This window comes from Rhinoraja longicauda, chromosome 13 (assembly GCF_053455715.1).
Source record: "Rhinoraja longicauda isolate Sanriku21f chromosome 13, sRhiLon1.1, whole genome shotgun sequence".
In the NCBI taxonomy this organism is placed as follows: Eukaryota; Metazoa; Chordata; class Chondrichthyes; order Rajiformes; family Arhynchobatidae; genus Rhinoraja; species Rhinoraja longicauda.
Genome location: NC_135965.1, coordinates 52,780,971 through 52,797,047, shown reverse-complemented (window position 1 = coordinate 52,797,047; position 16,077 = coordinate 52,780,971). Strand labels below are relative to the sequence as shown.

At 47.7% G+C, this 16,077-nt stretch overlaps 2 protein-coding genes across 9 annotated transcripts in view; one reads left to right on the top strand and one right to left on the bottom strand.

Moving 5' to 3' along the window:
* The window catches only part of veph1 (ventricular zone expressed PH domain-containing 1), a 161,096-nt gene that overhangs the window by 24,235 nt on the left and 120,784 nt on the right, over positions 1–16,077 (top strand). The window lies entirely within an intron of this gene.
* On the bottom strand, positions 3,294–14,488 carry LOC144599317 (pentraxin-related protein PTX3-like). The gene is made up of 3 exons (XM_078410107.1): positions 14,320–14,488; positions 8,961–9,485; positions 3,294–4,995 (listed from the first exon to the last, which is right to left on the bottom strand). The coding sequence occupies exons 1-3, from the start codon at positions 14,435–14,437 to the stop codon at positions 4,379–4,381; spliced, it is 1,260 nt and encodes a 419-aa protein (XP_078266233.1). The 5' UTR covers positions 14,438–14,488; the 3' UTR covers positions 3,294–4,378.

Sequence of the window (16,077 nt, the reverse complement as noted above, 5' to 3'; positions counted from 1 at the left end):
GAGAGGAGGGGAACTTCTTCAAAGTAGACATACCTTGAGGAGATTTTGCAGTGGAGCGGACGAAATTTGAGGACAGATATTCTTGCTATTGAGAGTGTGCAGCGTAGGTTTACTAGGTTAATTCCCGGAATGGCGGGACTGTCGTATGTTGAAAGATTGGAGCGACTAGGCTTGTATACACTGGAATTTAGAAGGATGAGAGGGGATCTTATCGAAACGTATAAGATTATTAAGGGGTTGGACACATTAGAGGCAGGAAACATGTTCCCAATGTTGGGGGAGTCCAGAACAAGGGGCCACAGTTTAAGAATAAGGGGTAGGCCATTTAGAACTGAGTTGAGGAAAAACTTTTTCAGTCAGAGAGTTGTAAATCTGTGGAATTCTCTGCCTCAGAAGGCAGTGGAGGCCAATTCTCTGAATGCATTCAAGAGAGAGCTGGATAGAGCTCTTAAGGATAGCAGAGTCAGGGGGTATGGGGAGAAGGCAGGAACGGGGTACTGATTGAGAATGATCAGCCATGATCACATTGAATGGCGGTGCTGGGTCGAAGGGCCGAATGGCCTCCTCCTGCACCTATTGTCTGTTGAAATGTTGCAGGAAGGAACTGCAGATGGTGGTTTAAATTGAAGATAGACACAAAATGCAGGAGTAACTCAGTGGGACAGGCAGCATCTTAAAGTTATTATTTCTACAGTTGGCGATGTAGCAGGATGTAAATATGTTGCTCCAGTGAATGCAATCAAATAATTGAACGACAAGGTGAAAGCATTTCACAAGCGCATTGGAAAGTTGTGAAAAGTTTTTTAAATTAATAACATTGCTTTTATTTAACTGTTCTCCTTTAAATGTAAACCTTGAGCATGCGTGTAACAATCACCTTTGGTGTCTCCATTTTACTGCTCTGTTGTGCGTTGTGTTTGGATGCAGCTGAACGAGGAGATGCGGTGAACACAAGTAACATGTCTTCAGATCGGACCAAAGCCACATCTTGTTCCCTGAAGCCAGAAGCTAAACTTTGCATGAAAACAAAAAGAACAACTGCAGACACTCAACAGGTCAAGCAGCATCTGTGGAAAGAGAAATAGTTAACGTTTCACTGCACGTGAAAGACTTTCCATGATCTTCTACCAAGACCTTTGCTTGGTAGAATCACAGACTCGTTCAGCACGGAATTAGGCCTTTGGCCAAACTTCCATATAGATGAGTCAACATGCCCCACCTGATCACATTTGCCCCATATCCCTATAACCTTTTCATAGAAACATCGAAAATAGGCGCAGGAGTAGGCCATTCGGCCCTTCGAGCCAACCTCCGCCATTCAAAATGATCATGCCTGATCATCCAAAATCAGTACCCCGTTCCTGCTTTCCCCCATATCCCTTGATTCCATTAGCCCTAAGAGCTAAATCCAACTTCCCATCCATGTAGCTGTCCAAATGTCTTTTAACTTTTGTGGTTGTACCAAATGTTAGCTGTTTCTCTTTCCACAGAAGCTGCATGTATTTCCAGTTCTAATTTAATCAAAATATTGTTAATGCTAGGAAATAAACACCTTCCAGCACCAGAGACTCGGGTTCAATCCTGACTACGTGTGCTGACTGCGGAGTTTGTATATTCTCCCTGTGATCGTGAGGGTTTTCTCCGGGTGCTCCGGTTTCTTCCCACACGCCAAAGACGTGCAGGTTTATAGGTTTATTGGCTCCTGTAGATGGTCTCTAGCGTGTGGGATAGAACCAGTTTACGGCCGATCGCTAGTTGCCGAGGATTTGTTGGACTGAAGGGCCTGTTTTCACGCTGCGTCTCGAAACTAAACTAAACCAAGTTCAAGCAAGTAGTCAAATCTGAAAACTTTGTATCACTGTTTGAGTTTTGTGGGAATTCAGAAAAGAATTGTTAGCATTCCTGAGAGCAAATGATATTTGAGTCAAATCGTGCCTATGATCATGGAATAAGGAGCATCAGGTCAGAACATGCTCAGATGTCCCTGTGGCCTAATCTCTGTTTGATCTGTCTTTGAGCAATATTACTCTGTGGCTTTGAATACAACAACAAGAATGTTTACTTTAACAGCATTTAAAAGACATTTGGACAGGTACATGTATAAGGAGAGGGAATGTGTAAGAAACTACTGCAGATGCTGGTTTAAACCGAAAATAGACACAAAAAGCTGGAGTAACTCAACGGGACAGGCAGCATCTTTGGAGAGAAAGAATGGGTGACATTTTGGTCTTGACCCGAAACGTCACCCATTCCTTCTCTCCAGAGATGCTGCCTGTCCTTCTGAGTTACTCCAGCTATTTGTGTCTATCTTTGTAGAGGAGAGGGATATGGGCCACACCCTGACTGGTAGGACCAGTGTAGGACCAGTGTAGGACCAGTGTAGGACCAGTGTAGATGGGACATTCTGGACAGCATGGGACCATGCAATCACCCGCTCTTTTAAATCTATTCCATGGGTAAATCAAGCACATTTTCCATCTACCTATCTCCTGACTCCAGTCTGAAGAAGGGTCCCGAACCAAAACGTCACCCATCCTTTTTCTCCAGAGATACTGCATGACCCGGTGAGTTACTCCAGCACTTTGTGTCTATCTTTCTCAATTATTATTACTTTAGTTTGTCCCGTGTACCGAGGTACAGTGAAAAGCTTTTGTTGCATGCTAACCAATCAGCGGAAAAACAATACATGTTTACAACAGAGCCATTTACAGTGTATAGATGCATGATAAGGGAATGGAAACATAGAAAATAGGTGCAGGAGGAGGCCATTTGGCCCTTTGAGCCAGCACCGCCATTCAATATGATCATGGCTGATCATCCAAAATCAGTACCCCATTCCTTCTTTTCCCCATATCTCTTGAATCCACTAGCCCCAAGAGCTCAATATAACTCTCTCTTGAAAACATCCAGTGAATTGGCTTCCACAGCCTTCTGTGGCAGAGATTTCCACAGATTCACAGCTCTCTGGGTGAATTTTTTTTTCCTCATCTCAGTCCTACCCCTTATTCTTAAAAACTGTGGCCCCTGGTTCCGGACTCCTCCAACATTGGGACTATGTTTCCTGCATCTAGCGTGTCCAATCCCTTACGAATTCTATATGTTTCTATAAGATCTCCTGTCATCCTTTTAGATTCCAGCAAATACAAGCCCAGCCGACCCATTATTTCATCGTATCCAAAAGAAAAGCTTATTTCACTAAAAACACACAGATTCCAATGTATTGTTTAATATCAGTTTATTACAAAATTAAACTCTTTCTGATCAAACAATTAGATGATTAATATCAGAAGCCCTTTGCTGTATCACGGTGACCTTTGTGTTGCAAGTTGATATAGATTAGATCACAACGTTATTCTTCCACTTACATCAGATGCACAAAATGAGCAATGCTATTTCTGAAGTGGTTAAGTGCACACCGTTTAAATGTTTCTTGCTAATTAATCATTTAATATTACATGAAGGTAACTAGGCTATTTCTTTTGCGCTTTACTGTAAAAAGAAAATGGTGAAGTAAAAGTGATAGATAGCGTCTGAAAGAAATGAACTGCTTTGAAGGGTAGCTTTATATTTAAGAGAGGTATTAGTCCTTTCTACTGGGGTGATAAAGTCAGACAGCTCCAGAGACCTGGAGGATAAATTATCAAATGTACAGTTTTTCATTTTACAGTGCTTCAAATCTGAATTGACCAATGCTTAAGATTTAACAACGCGATAACATAACCTCTGCAGTTGCTGGCAAAACACAGGAGAGGAAGTAAATATTGCCTCTGTCTGACCTGCCTTTTAGTAACAGCATTAATCTGTGACTGATGAAGCTTATTTCTGTGCCCAACGTTACTGGTTCAGTTTAGTTTAGAGAAATAGCGCGGAAACAGGCCCTTCGGCCCACCGAGTCCACACCAACCAGCGGTCCCCACACATTAATAGACAATAGACAATAGGTGCAGGAGGAGGCCATTCAGCCCTTCGATCCAGCACCACAATTCAATGTGTTCATGGCTGATCATTCTCAATCAGTACCACTATCCTACGCACACCAGGGACAATTTTACACTTGTACCAAGCCAATTTACCTACGAACCCTTGCGTCTTTAGAGTGTGGGAGGAAACCGAAGATTTTGGGGGAAACCCACGCAGGTCACGGGGAGAACGTGCAGGCTCCGTACAGACAGCGCCCGTGGTCAGGATGGAACCCGGGTCTCTGTGGGAGGTTTATACTACAAAGTACACTCTGGAGGACTTTGTAGCAGCGTTGTGTAAACAGGATCAGGCTAGATTTTGAGGACTTTATCTCATAGGCCAAGAATCGGAACTGTTACGTTAGCAATTGCAGATCTGTTCTTTGAGGGTTTTAATTGGGGGAAAGAATTCATTTCAATTAATGGTAGATGAACGCTGCGCCACCATGCGCCTGGACCTCGGTCACTCCCCAAGCGACAACGCTGCCCGCCATGCTGCGGGAAGACTCCCGACTGGCTAAGCCTTGGATCTCGTGTTCGGAAAGGACCCTGTCCCAAATGTTGAACCCAGTCAATTTTCCCGCAAAGGCCAGGTTCTTGTCGAAGCCGCCGCCGAGACAGCAGCCGTTCTTCTCCTGGCCGAGCGTGAGTAGTCCTCTGTCGGGGATGACATGGCCCACGGCCACCCCCGACAAGATGGCGGCCGCGTGGCCGTTCACCCACAGGGCTGCGTTCCCGCGCCCGGAGTCCCAGCTGGCGCACAGATGGGACCACTCGCCGAGGGAGAAGGCGTCTCGGGCGATCGCTCTGCTGCCGTTGCTGTGCACCGAGAAGATGGCCGAAGACCGGCTGAAGTAGAGCTGGATCTCGAACGGGTTTCTCTTTGTCCCGTAGGAGAACACTACAGTCTTCTCCTGCGAGACGGAAGCTTTGACCCACACCGAGGCCGTGAAGGAGCTGAGAGTCATGGCGTCCGGGTGCACGCTTGCGTAGATCGTCCGCGAACGCATGGGGAAGATCAGAGCCATCTCGTAACCTGAGGGACAACGAGGGAAAACGTTAGACACTAGACAATAGCCATTCGGCCCTTCGAGCCAGCACCGCCATTCAATGTGATCATGGCTGATCATTCTCAATCAGTACCCCGTTCCTGCCTTCTCCCCATACCCCCTGACTCCGCTATCCTTAAGAGCTCTATCTAGCTCTCTCTTGAATGCATTCAGAGAATTGGCCTCCACTGCCTTCTGAGGCAGAGAATTCCACAGATTCACAACTCTCTGACTGAAAAAGTTTTTCCTCATCTCAGTTCTAAATGACCTACCCCTTATTCTTAAACTGTGGCCCCTGGTTCTGGAATCCCCCAACATTGGGAACATGTTTCCTGCCTCTAACGTGTCCAACCCCTTAATAATCTTATACGTTTCGATAAGATCCCCTCTCATCCTTCTAAATTCCAGTGTATACAAGCCTAGTCGCTCCAGTCTTTCAACATATGACAGTCCCGCCATTCCGGGAATTAACCTAGTAAACCTACTCTGCACGCCCTCAATAGCAAGAATATCCTTCCTCAAATTTGGAGACCAAAACTGCACACAGTACTCCAGGTGCGGTCTCACTAGGGCCCTGTACAACTGCAGAAGGACCTCTTTGCTCCTATTAGCAAAGCCGATGCCCCTTTATGTCACATTCGGCAGTTCATCCACTATCGCGACTGAATTCCCTGTTGGGGCGGGACCACACGCCATGTTTTTTCAGGAATGTTAGGAAACTGGGAAAAACAAATTGAGAATTTGTAACTAAGACAACACTTGCATTTGTTTAAAACAAGAAACAAATTGTGCTGGAGTAACTCAGCAGGTCAAGTAACATCTCTGGAGAACGTGGGTGGGTGGGTAGGTGACCCGAAGAAGGGTCTCAACCCGAAACGTCACCCATTCCTTCTCTCCAGAGATGCTGCCTGTCCCGCTGAGTAACTCCAGCTTTTTGTGTCTAACTTTGGTTTAAACCAGCATTAGGCCAAATAGTGCTGTGGTTCTAATTCAGCTACAGAGTACCATGTTGTTCACAGAGTACTGTCTTTACAAATCTGATGTGCTGCTGCAAGTAAGAAATTAATTGTCCCAAATATAGACACAGAGTGCTGGAGTAACTCAGCGGGTCAGGCAGCATCTGTGGAGAACATGGATAGGTGACGTTTCACAGAGTGCTGGAGTAACTCAGCGGGTCAGGCAGCATCTGTGGAGAACATGGATAGGTGACGTTTCACAGAGTGCTGGAGTAACTCAGCGGGTCAGGCAGCATCTGTGGAGAACGTGGATAGGTGATGTTTCGGGTGGAGACCCTTCCTCAGACTAAAAGTAGGGAGTGGCGATTGGTGAAAAGCTGGAGCCAAAATAGAGCAGACAAATCAGGGCCGTTTCATTGTGTGGGAAGGAACTGCAGATGCTGGTTTACACTGAAGAGAGACACAAAGTGCTGGAGTAACTCTGTGGGTCAGGCAGCATCTCTGGAGAAAACGGATGGGTGATATTTCGGGTCGAGACCCTTCTTCAAACTCAAGAAGGGGCTTCTTTGGACTCTGAAGAAGGGTCTCGACCCATAAACGTCACTTATTCCTTCTCTTCAGAGATGCTGCTGCCTGACACGCTGAGTTACTCCAACACTTTGTGCCTTTGGCTGGAGTTTAAGTGCATCCCATTCTGACTCATAGGCTGAAATGCTACCACTACGCCAGGACTTGTGATCCAAGTTTGATGATTAACTTAAGACATCAAAGGCATTGATAAAATCAGACAACAGCAGCAGTGATGTGTTGAGTTAAACGAACTGGAAGATTATACATGAGTCTGTATATAGTTGATCTAAAGTGTGCTGCAATGCTGAGAACTATATTCTGCATTCTGTATCTTCCCATTTGCTCTACCTATTGTACGTGACTTCCATGTGATTATATCTATGTATGGTATATCTGATCAGTTTGGATCGCATGCAAAACAAAGCCTTTCACTGTACCTCTACACGTGACTATACATTATCAGACTTTGCTTCCATTAGCTAGGGTACTGCCCAATTACCAACCTACCCCATTGTGGACGTTGGACTTTGTCTCAGGAACTGATGCGCTACAATATCCTAATGTTGCCGGGACCAGAGGGTGTGAGCTACAGGGAGAGGTTGAGCAGGCTGGGACTCTATTCCTTGGAGCGCAGGAGGATGAGGGGGTGATTATATAGATGTGTATAAGATCATGAGAGGAATAGATCAGGTAGATGCACAGAGTCTCTTGCCCAGAGTAGGGGAATCGAGGACCAGAGGACATAGGGTCAAGATGAAGGGGGAAAGATTTAATAGGAATCTTGAGGGGTGACTTTTTCCACACAGAGGGTGGTGGGTGTACGGAACGAGCTGCCAGAGGAGGTAGTTGAGGCTGGGACTATCCCAACATTTAAGAAACAGTTAGACAGGTGCATGGATAGGACAGGTTTGGAGGGATATGGACCAAGCGCAGGCAGGTGGGACTAGTGTAGCTGGGACATTGTTGGCCGGTGTGGGCGAGTTGGGCCGAAGAGCCTGTTTCCACACTGTATCACTCTATGACTAGTGTAGCTGGGACATGTTGGCCGGTGTGGGCGAGTTGGGCCGAAGGACCTGTTTCCACACTGTATCACTCTGTGACTCTATGACTATACAATGCTGACAACTATATTCTTCACTTTGTACCTGACCTATTTACCCAGCTTTGAGGTGATAGTATTTGTGTATGGTCTATCTGATCTGTTTTGGACAGCAACCAATACAAAACTGTTCACTGTACCTCGGTACACGTGACAATAATAAACCTAGACGTAAAAATTGGATGCTATTTAATCCAGTGATTAGACAGGAGGGCAGGGGGAGTAATTCTTGGAGAATACAGGAGTTGCTAGGTTTGCTTTTAACACTAGGAGTACTAAAGATCACAAAATCATATTCTGGTGTAATTTATCCATGACATACCTGACCTAAGCTGAACATGCAACCACAATATATTTCAGTAGATAGTTCCCTGGCATAAGGATTGGTACATAAAGGATGGTTCAAAGGTTTAATTGTTTTTAACACACAGGTAACATCTTAAAAATATTTGAATGCAAACCAGAGTGGCGCGGTGGCGCAGCGGTAGAATTGCTGCCTCATGGCGCCAGAGACCCGGGTTAAATCCTGACTATGGGCGCCGTCTGTACGGAGTTTGTACGTTCTCCCCGTGACCGCGTGGGTTTTCTCTGGGTGCTCCAGTTCCCTCCCACACTCCAAAGACGTACAGGTTTGTAGGTTAATTGGCCTGGGTAAAATTGTAAATTGTCCCTAGTGTGCGTAGGATAGTGTTAGTGTGTGGGGTCTGAAGAAGGGTCTCGACCTGAAACGTCACCCATTCCTTCTCTCCTGAGATGCTGCCTGACTTGCTGAGTTACTCCAGCATTTTGTGAATAAATACCTTCGTTAGTGTGTGGGGATCGCTGGTGGGCTGAAGGGCCTGTTTCCGTGATGTATCTCTAAACTCTAAAATGGGGTCTTTCAATTATTTTTGGATGATTTCTTTTCCCTCTCCTCCCCCTAAGCAATCTTTCTTCCCCATCCTCTCCCAGTGATCAACTGTACACTCGGTGGACTTTCCCCCCCAAAGCCGAAACATTATTTTAAGCCTCTGTTACTGCTGCACTAATGTCTTTGCATAACGCTGTAGATATTAGAACCCCTTGAGGGGTCTGTTTCAGTCTCCGAGTTTAGACACAGAATGCCGGAGTAACTCAGCGGGACATTCAGCATCTCTGGAGAGAAGGAATGGGTGACGTTTCGGGTCGGGACCCTTCTCCAGAGATGATGCCTGTCCCACTGGGTTACTCCAGTATTTTGTGTCTACAGTGTGAACCTTCCTATTCAGTCATCAAGCTGAATGTTAGAAATAGACTGAAGAGGACATTAAGCGTAGCAGACAGCAGAAGAATAAAGAGTTGGATTTACCTGATGGCAAGGTGTGTTCAGCTGAACATCTCTGTGACATTCTTACTTCACCTCCAGGACGTGTCAGTTCTAATGAATTCAGGAAGGTTTCCGGGCTTCTCGGTGCTGATTTATTGCCGTCTTGCGATGAACCCTGAGACTTGTCGAGCATCACCTTCTGCCAAGTCATCTCCAGCTCTTGGAGTCTGGCGGACAGATCTTGCGTGACAGTGAGAAGCTGTTGCAGGGTATTTTTCTGCTCCGACTCATTCTCGGTCATGGACTTGCCGAACTCGTCCACCTTGTAGCCCAGCTTCTTGTCGGCGTGGGCGGCCAGCTGCGACATTGCCTTCTCCACGGCTTTGGTGGCAGTGTTGGCAAAGCTGGCTGACACTCGATGCATCTCGGACTGCATCCTTTGGCAATCCACCCTGCACACCCCCTGAATGGCGTGTTGCAGCATGTTCTGCTGCATCTGGGAGTTCTCCAGCATCACAAACAGCTTGTCCCACTTAGTCAGCTCTTTCTGGCATCTACAGGAGCCATCTGTGGAAGATAACGGCAGATTAAAGGAGCACACCGAACATAAACCCGAGAGCTTACTTGCTGCTCTACAACAAGTCAGGGATTGTTGAAATGTTGGAACCTTTGCTTATCAATAACCTGCACTTTTACACAAATGCTAAATGAGCATTAATTAAGCATGATGCCTCCCTCTCCCCTGACTCTCAGTCTCAACCCGAAACATCACCCATTCCTTCTCTCCACAGATGCTGCCCGACCCGCTGAGTTACTCCAGCACTCTGTGAAACGTCACCTATCCATGTTCTCCACAGATGCTGCCTGACCCGCTGAGTTACTCCAGCACTCTGTGAAACGTCACCTATCCATGTTCTCCACAGATGCTGCCTGACCCGCTGAGTTACTCCAGCATTTCGCGTCTATCTTAATTAAAAATGACCTGCTTATATATGTTAACTAGATTTAGTTAAACTTTAGGTAAGTTCCCAAGACGTGCAGGTTTGTAGGTTAATTGTCTTCTGTAAATGGTCACTAGTGTGTGGGGTGGAACTAGTGCATGGGGTGATCGTTGTTCAGCACTGACTCTGTGGGACAAAGGGCCCATTTCCACACTGTATCTCTAAACTTAAAACAACAGCTTTTTGTCCCACACAGAGACAATAGACAATAGACAATAGTGGTGGGTGCCTGGAACGGGCTGCCAGGGGTGGAGATTGAAGCAGATACGATGGTGATATTTAAAAGACATTTGGAGAGGCAGATGGATGTGCAGGGAATGGTGGGATATGGGTTAGAAACATAGAAACATAGAAAATAGGTGCAGGAGTAGGCCATTCGGCCCTTCGAGCCTGCACCGCCATACAATATGATCATGGCTGATCATCCAGCTCAGTAACCTGTACCTGCCTTCTCTCCATACCCCCGATCCCTTTATCCACAAGGGCCACATCTAACTCCCTCTTAAATATAGCCAATGAACTGGCCTCAACTACCTTCTGTGGCAGAGAATTCCACAGACTCACCACTCTCTGTGTGAAGAAATGTCTTCTCATCTCGGTCCTAAAAGACTTCCTCCTTATCCTTAAGCTGTGACCCCTGGTTCTGGACTTCCCCAACATCAGGAACAATCTTCCCGCATCTAGCCTCTCCAACCCCTTAAGAATTTTATATGTTTCAATAAGATCCCCCCTCAGTCTTCTAAATTCCAGCGAGTACAAGCCCAGTCTATCCAGTCTTTCTTCATATGAAAGTCCTGCCATCCCAGGGATCAATCTGGTGAACCTTCTCTGTACTCCCTCTAAGGCTAGAATATGCAGGCAGATAAGTGATGGCCTTGGCATCATGTTGGGCACAGACACAGTGGGCTGAAGGGCCTGTCCTTGTGCTATATTGCTCTATGCACTATGAATACCACAGCCATGGTGACATTGTGAGAGAGGAACACAGTTAACGTTTCCGGTCAATAAACTTTTATCAGTTGTGGCAGCTTCCTGACATTCCAAACGTTGCCAACGTTTTCTGCTTTTCCTTCCGATTTTCAAATTTGCTGTATTTTACATTTGTATTCTAGTTAACTTTAAAAAGGAAGGCGCAATGTAACATATTTCATGATACCAGTACATACCAAAGCATTTCATAACTAATAAAGCACCTATGAAGTCTAGTTACTGTCATAATATTGGTACACGCGCACACACACACACACACGTGCACGTGAACACACACACGCACACGCACACACACATGTGCACGTGAACACACACACGCACACACACACACACACACATGTGCACACACACACCCCATGCTCCCACAACGAGAAGCTTGAAAGGATGACATCATCTGGAGGAGACAGAAACACAAAGCGCTGGAGTAACTCAGCGGATCAGGAAGCATCTGTGGAGGGGATGGACAGGCAATGTTTCAGGTCAGGACCCTTCTTCAAACTGATTCAGCGGGGGGGGGGGGGGGGGGTGAAGAAAAATGGAAAAGAGTGGGGGTGGGCAACAAAGCAACTTACATGAATCTTGATTTCCCCAACTTCAAGTTACCCTTACATCCCCTCTCCCCCCATCCCTCTCCCACCCTGGTCATTGTGCTAACTTCAAAGATGTCTTGTTGATTCTCATTGTCTGGAACATGTTTTCACCTAGCCCACAGCTAACAGTGGCCTCTTTCCTTTATCATCCTATTTTGCACATCTTTCATTCATCTGTTCCATATCTCTCTACATCATCATCTATAATCTCACGTTTCCCTCTCCCCTGACACTCGGTCTGAAGAAGGGTCTCAACCCGAAATGTCACCCATTCCTTCTCCCCAGAGATGCTGCCTGACCCGCTGAATTACTCCAGCACTTTGTGTCTATCTCCGGTTTAAAGTAGCGTCTGCAGTTCCTTCCTACACCTTTTAAGAGATGGGTGGATACAGGTGAGGAGAGTGGGTGGAGTGGAGTGGAGTGGGTGGGGGGTTGGGGTGGAGTGGGTGGGGGGGGGTAGGGTGGAGGGGGGGTGGGGTGGAGGGGGGTGGGGTGGAGTGGGTGGGGGGGGTTGGGGTGGAGTGGGTGGGGGGGGGTGGGGTGGAGTGGGGGGGGTTGGGGTGGAGGGGGGGTGGGGTGGAGGGGGGGTGGGGTGGAGGGGGGGTTGGGTGGGGTGGAGGGGGTTGGGGTGGAGTGGGGTGGTGGGGGTTGGGGTGGGGGGGGGTTGGGGTGGAGGGGGGGTGGGGTGGAGGGGGTGGAGTGGAGTGGGGTGGGGGGGTTGGGGTGGAGTGGATGGGGGGGGGTTGGGGTGGAGTGGGTGGAGGGGGGGTGGGGTGGAGGGGGGGTGGGGTGGAGAGGGGGTGGGGTGGAGGGGGGGTGGGGTGGAGTGGGTGGGGGGGGTGGAGGGGGGTTGGGGTGGAGTGGATGGGGGGGTTGGGGTGGAGTGGGTGGGGGGGTTGGGGTGGAGTGGGTGGGGGGGGGTTGATTGGCAGAAGGGTGAAGTGGGTGATGAAGGCTCAAGATGAAAAGGAGACAACAGATAAGGAGAGGAGAGGAGTGGAATGTGAACAGGTATGTAGCTGGAAGGGGGTGAGGTGGTGGGACAGAGGGAAATGTAGGTGTGCGCCAGGTTAGGCGTGTCCGTTAGAACACGCCGGTACGTAAGCAAATGTTCTCCCCAGAAATAGCGAGCTGTTATATTTCACATTTGTGCGTAGACGGGACTGTAATATCACACCACTTGCAAACGCTGGCACATCGGACTGGGCAACACTCTGGCACATCGGACTGGGCAAACGCTGGCACATCGGACTGGGCAACACTCTGGCACATCAGACTGGGCAAACGCTGGCACATCGGACTGGGCAACACTCTGGCACATCAGACTGGGCAAACGCTGGCACATCGGACTGGGCAACACTCTGACACATCGGACTGGGCAAACGCTGGCACATCAGACTGGGCAAACGCTGGCACATCGGACTGGGCAACACTCTGACACATCGGACTGGGCAACACTCTGACACATCGGACTGGGCAACACTCTGATACATCGGACTGGGCAAACGCTGGCACATCGGACTGGGCAAACGCTGGCACATCGGACTGGGCAACACTCTGACACATCGGACTGGGCAAACGCTGGCACATCGGACTGGGCAAACGCTGGCACATCGGACTGGGCAACACTCTGGCACATCAGACTGGGCAAACGCTGGCACATCGGACTGGGCAACACTCTGGCACATCAGACTGGGCAAACGCTGGCACATCGGACTGGGCAACACTCTGACACATCGGACTGGGCAAACGCTGGCACATCAGACTGGGCAAACGCTGGCACATCGGACTGGGCAACACTCTGACACATCGGACTGGGCAACACTCTGACACATCGGACTGGGCAACACTCTGATACATCGGACTGGGCAAACGCTGGCACATCGGACTGGGCAAACGCTGGCACATCGGACTGGGCAACACTCTGACACATCGGACTGGGCAAACGCTGGCACATCGGACTGGGCAAACGCTGGCACATCGGACTGGGCAACACTCTGACACATCGGACTGGGCAAACGCTGGCACATCGGACTGGGCAAACGCTGGCACATCGGACTGGGCAACACTCTGGCACATCAGACTGGGCAAACGCTGGCACATCGGACTGGGCAAACGCTGGCACATCGGACTGGGCAACACGCTGGCACATCGGACTGGGCAACACTCTGACACATCAGACTGGGCAAACGCTGGCACATCGGACTGGGCAAACGCTGGCACATCGGACTGGACAACACTCTGAAGGTGGAATCTCAACCACAGTCTCGCACTGTATCAATCCACACTCTTACATTTACCGTTAAGAAGCATTTTATACCATAACTCACAATGTTTAAAATGAATATAATCTTATTAGAATTTTATTGAAGAAACTGATAGGTCTTTATTCTCGTTCCTGTGATTAGACGCAGATATCCTAAAATGTTTGCTAACAGAATTAAGACTGAAATCTGTCACTTCTCGAATTTTAACTGCAAGATTTTTCTTTTCTGATTAAAATCTTTCATCTTCTCTAATGCTACTTTATGTGTGAATGACTATTTTCACTTGTCTGAAGTAATATGTCTTGTTACATGTCTGAAGTAATATGTTATTACTTGTTTGAAGTAATACTGTATGTAACTAGTTGTTTGAAGTAAAATATTATTACTGGTATCCAATACTCTATGTTAATACTGGTTTCAAGTAATATACATTATTCCTGGTTTCGAGTAATAAAACGTGAACATTTTAAATTCCTCCAACAAAGATAATGCAGAACAAAAAACCTTGTAAAGTGCAGCAAGATCAGTCTAACTACTGATGCAAAAGCCATACCTGGTAAAACTGAGATTTTATTTCCCATTCCATTGATATTGTGCACATCTTCGTAATCCGTTGCCAAAATGTAGGTGAGATGGAGTAGGCTCCACAGGAGGATAGGAATCGCTGCCATTTCTGCAGAGGTGCCTTGCACTGGTGAGCAGCCTGCTTTGTTAATTTAACTCCTTCGCTGGCGAGACTGAGAGACAGAATGAGCAGCAGCACTAGTACACTGCCTTTATATGCACTGTGAGGAGTGATGTAAGGGATTTGTCATGGGGATGAGGAGAGGAGGAGAGGGAGGGGGAGAGGAGAGGAGGAGGTTGAGAGGAGGAGGGGGGAGAGGAGGAGGGGGGAAAGGAGGAGGGGGAGAGGAGGAGGGGGGGAGAGGAGTAGGGGGGAGGGGAGAGGAGGAGGGGGGAGAGGAGGAGGGGGAGAGGAGGAGGGGGGAAGGAGGAGGGGGGGAGGAGGAGAGACGTGGGGAGGGGAGAGGAGAGGAGGAGGGGGGGGAGAGGAGGGGGGGGGGGGGCGAGGAGGGGGGGGGGGTGGCAAACACCAATGAACTGGAGCCCTGTTTCTCCCAGCAAAGAATCTTTGCATTGCACAATCTTGAAACGTGAGGGATGAAGGCACATCTTGAGTAGGTATACAATAAACCAGGTCCCAGCACTGGGGTAAGTCTTAGGTTCCAAGACAAATGTAATATCTCACCACAGGGAATGCATTTTTGTAACATAAAGTGGATGCAATAAGTAAAGTGTTAGTAGCCAGTAAAGGGCAGGTCCCAGTGGGGCTTGCAAGAATGCAAAGGCATTTAATTCTGCATTTCATTAGTCCTTTTTTTTTTTTAACATTCCTTCCATATGCAAGCCGTTGTGTAGAATTGTAGACTTGTTTCAAATGGATTCATGAAGAAAAACTTCTGGGGTTTTTTTTTTCTTTCAACTGGATTTACCTAAAATGATCTTAGATAAAGTAACGGGTTTTCTTTTTTAAAAATAAATCATGCATCAGGAATGGGTTTTGTGTTTTTGGCTTCTCAGGGGGGCATGGATTCTTGACACTTGTAATAAGCCGAGGGACGGGATATTGCAAGATAATATAGAGTGGAGATGACAAAATGTCCCTGTGCTGCGGACAAACACAGTAGTGAGGGCAGACACAGACCACACTCAGAGCTGCACGTGATACTCACAGGTCACTGCTCCTAGATACTACAACAAAAGGTTATTTGTTACAGTCACAGGCAGCGTTTCTGGACTGACCCCTTGTATTTTGAGCACCTGTATTTACTTAAATCCTCTTGTGTAGAGGGGAATATCACAAAGGTGCAGGAAGGGCAATAAACTCCCTGAAACGGTCCAGTTTGTTTGAGAAACGCGAGGGAACTGGCGACGAAATACGGTCAAAAGGAGACATTTAGATGGAGAAAGAGAGCCTGGGGGAACAGAATATTAATCTGAATGTGTGGATGTGGAGAGAATGCTTCCATTGGTGGGAGAGTCCAGGACCAGAGGGCACAGCCTCAGAATTAAAGGGCGCTCTTTTAGAAAGGAGGTGAGGAGGAACTTCTTTAGTCAGAAGGTGGTGAATCTGTGGAACTCACTGCCACAGAGGGCTGTGGAGGCCAAGTCAATGGATATTTTTAAGGCGAAGATAGACAAATTCTTGATTAGAACGGGTGTCAGGGGTTATGGGGAGAAGGCAGGAAAATGGGGTTAGGAGGCAAAGATCAGCCACGATTGAATGGCGGAGTAGACTTGATGGGCCGAA

Coding starts and splice junctions, on each gene's coding strand:
- LOC144599317 (XM_078410107.1), bottom strand. CDS start 14,437: ATGGCAGCGATTCCTATCCTCCTGTGGAGCCTACTCCATCTCACCTAC. Junction 9,486..14,319: donor TAAAATCTCAGTTTTACCAG/GTATGGCTTTTG, acceptor TATCTTCCACAG/ATGGCTCCTGTAGATGCCAG. Junction 4,996..8,960: donor TGAACACACCTTGCCATCAG/GTAAATCCAACT, acceptor GTTGTCCCTCAG/GTTACGAGATGGCTCTGATC.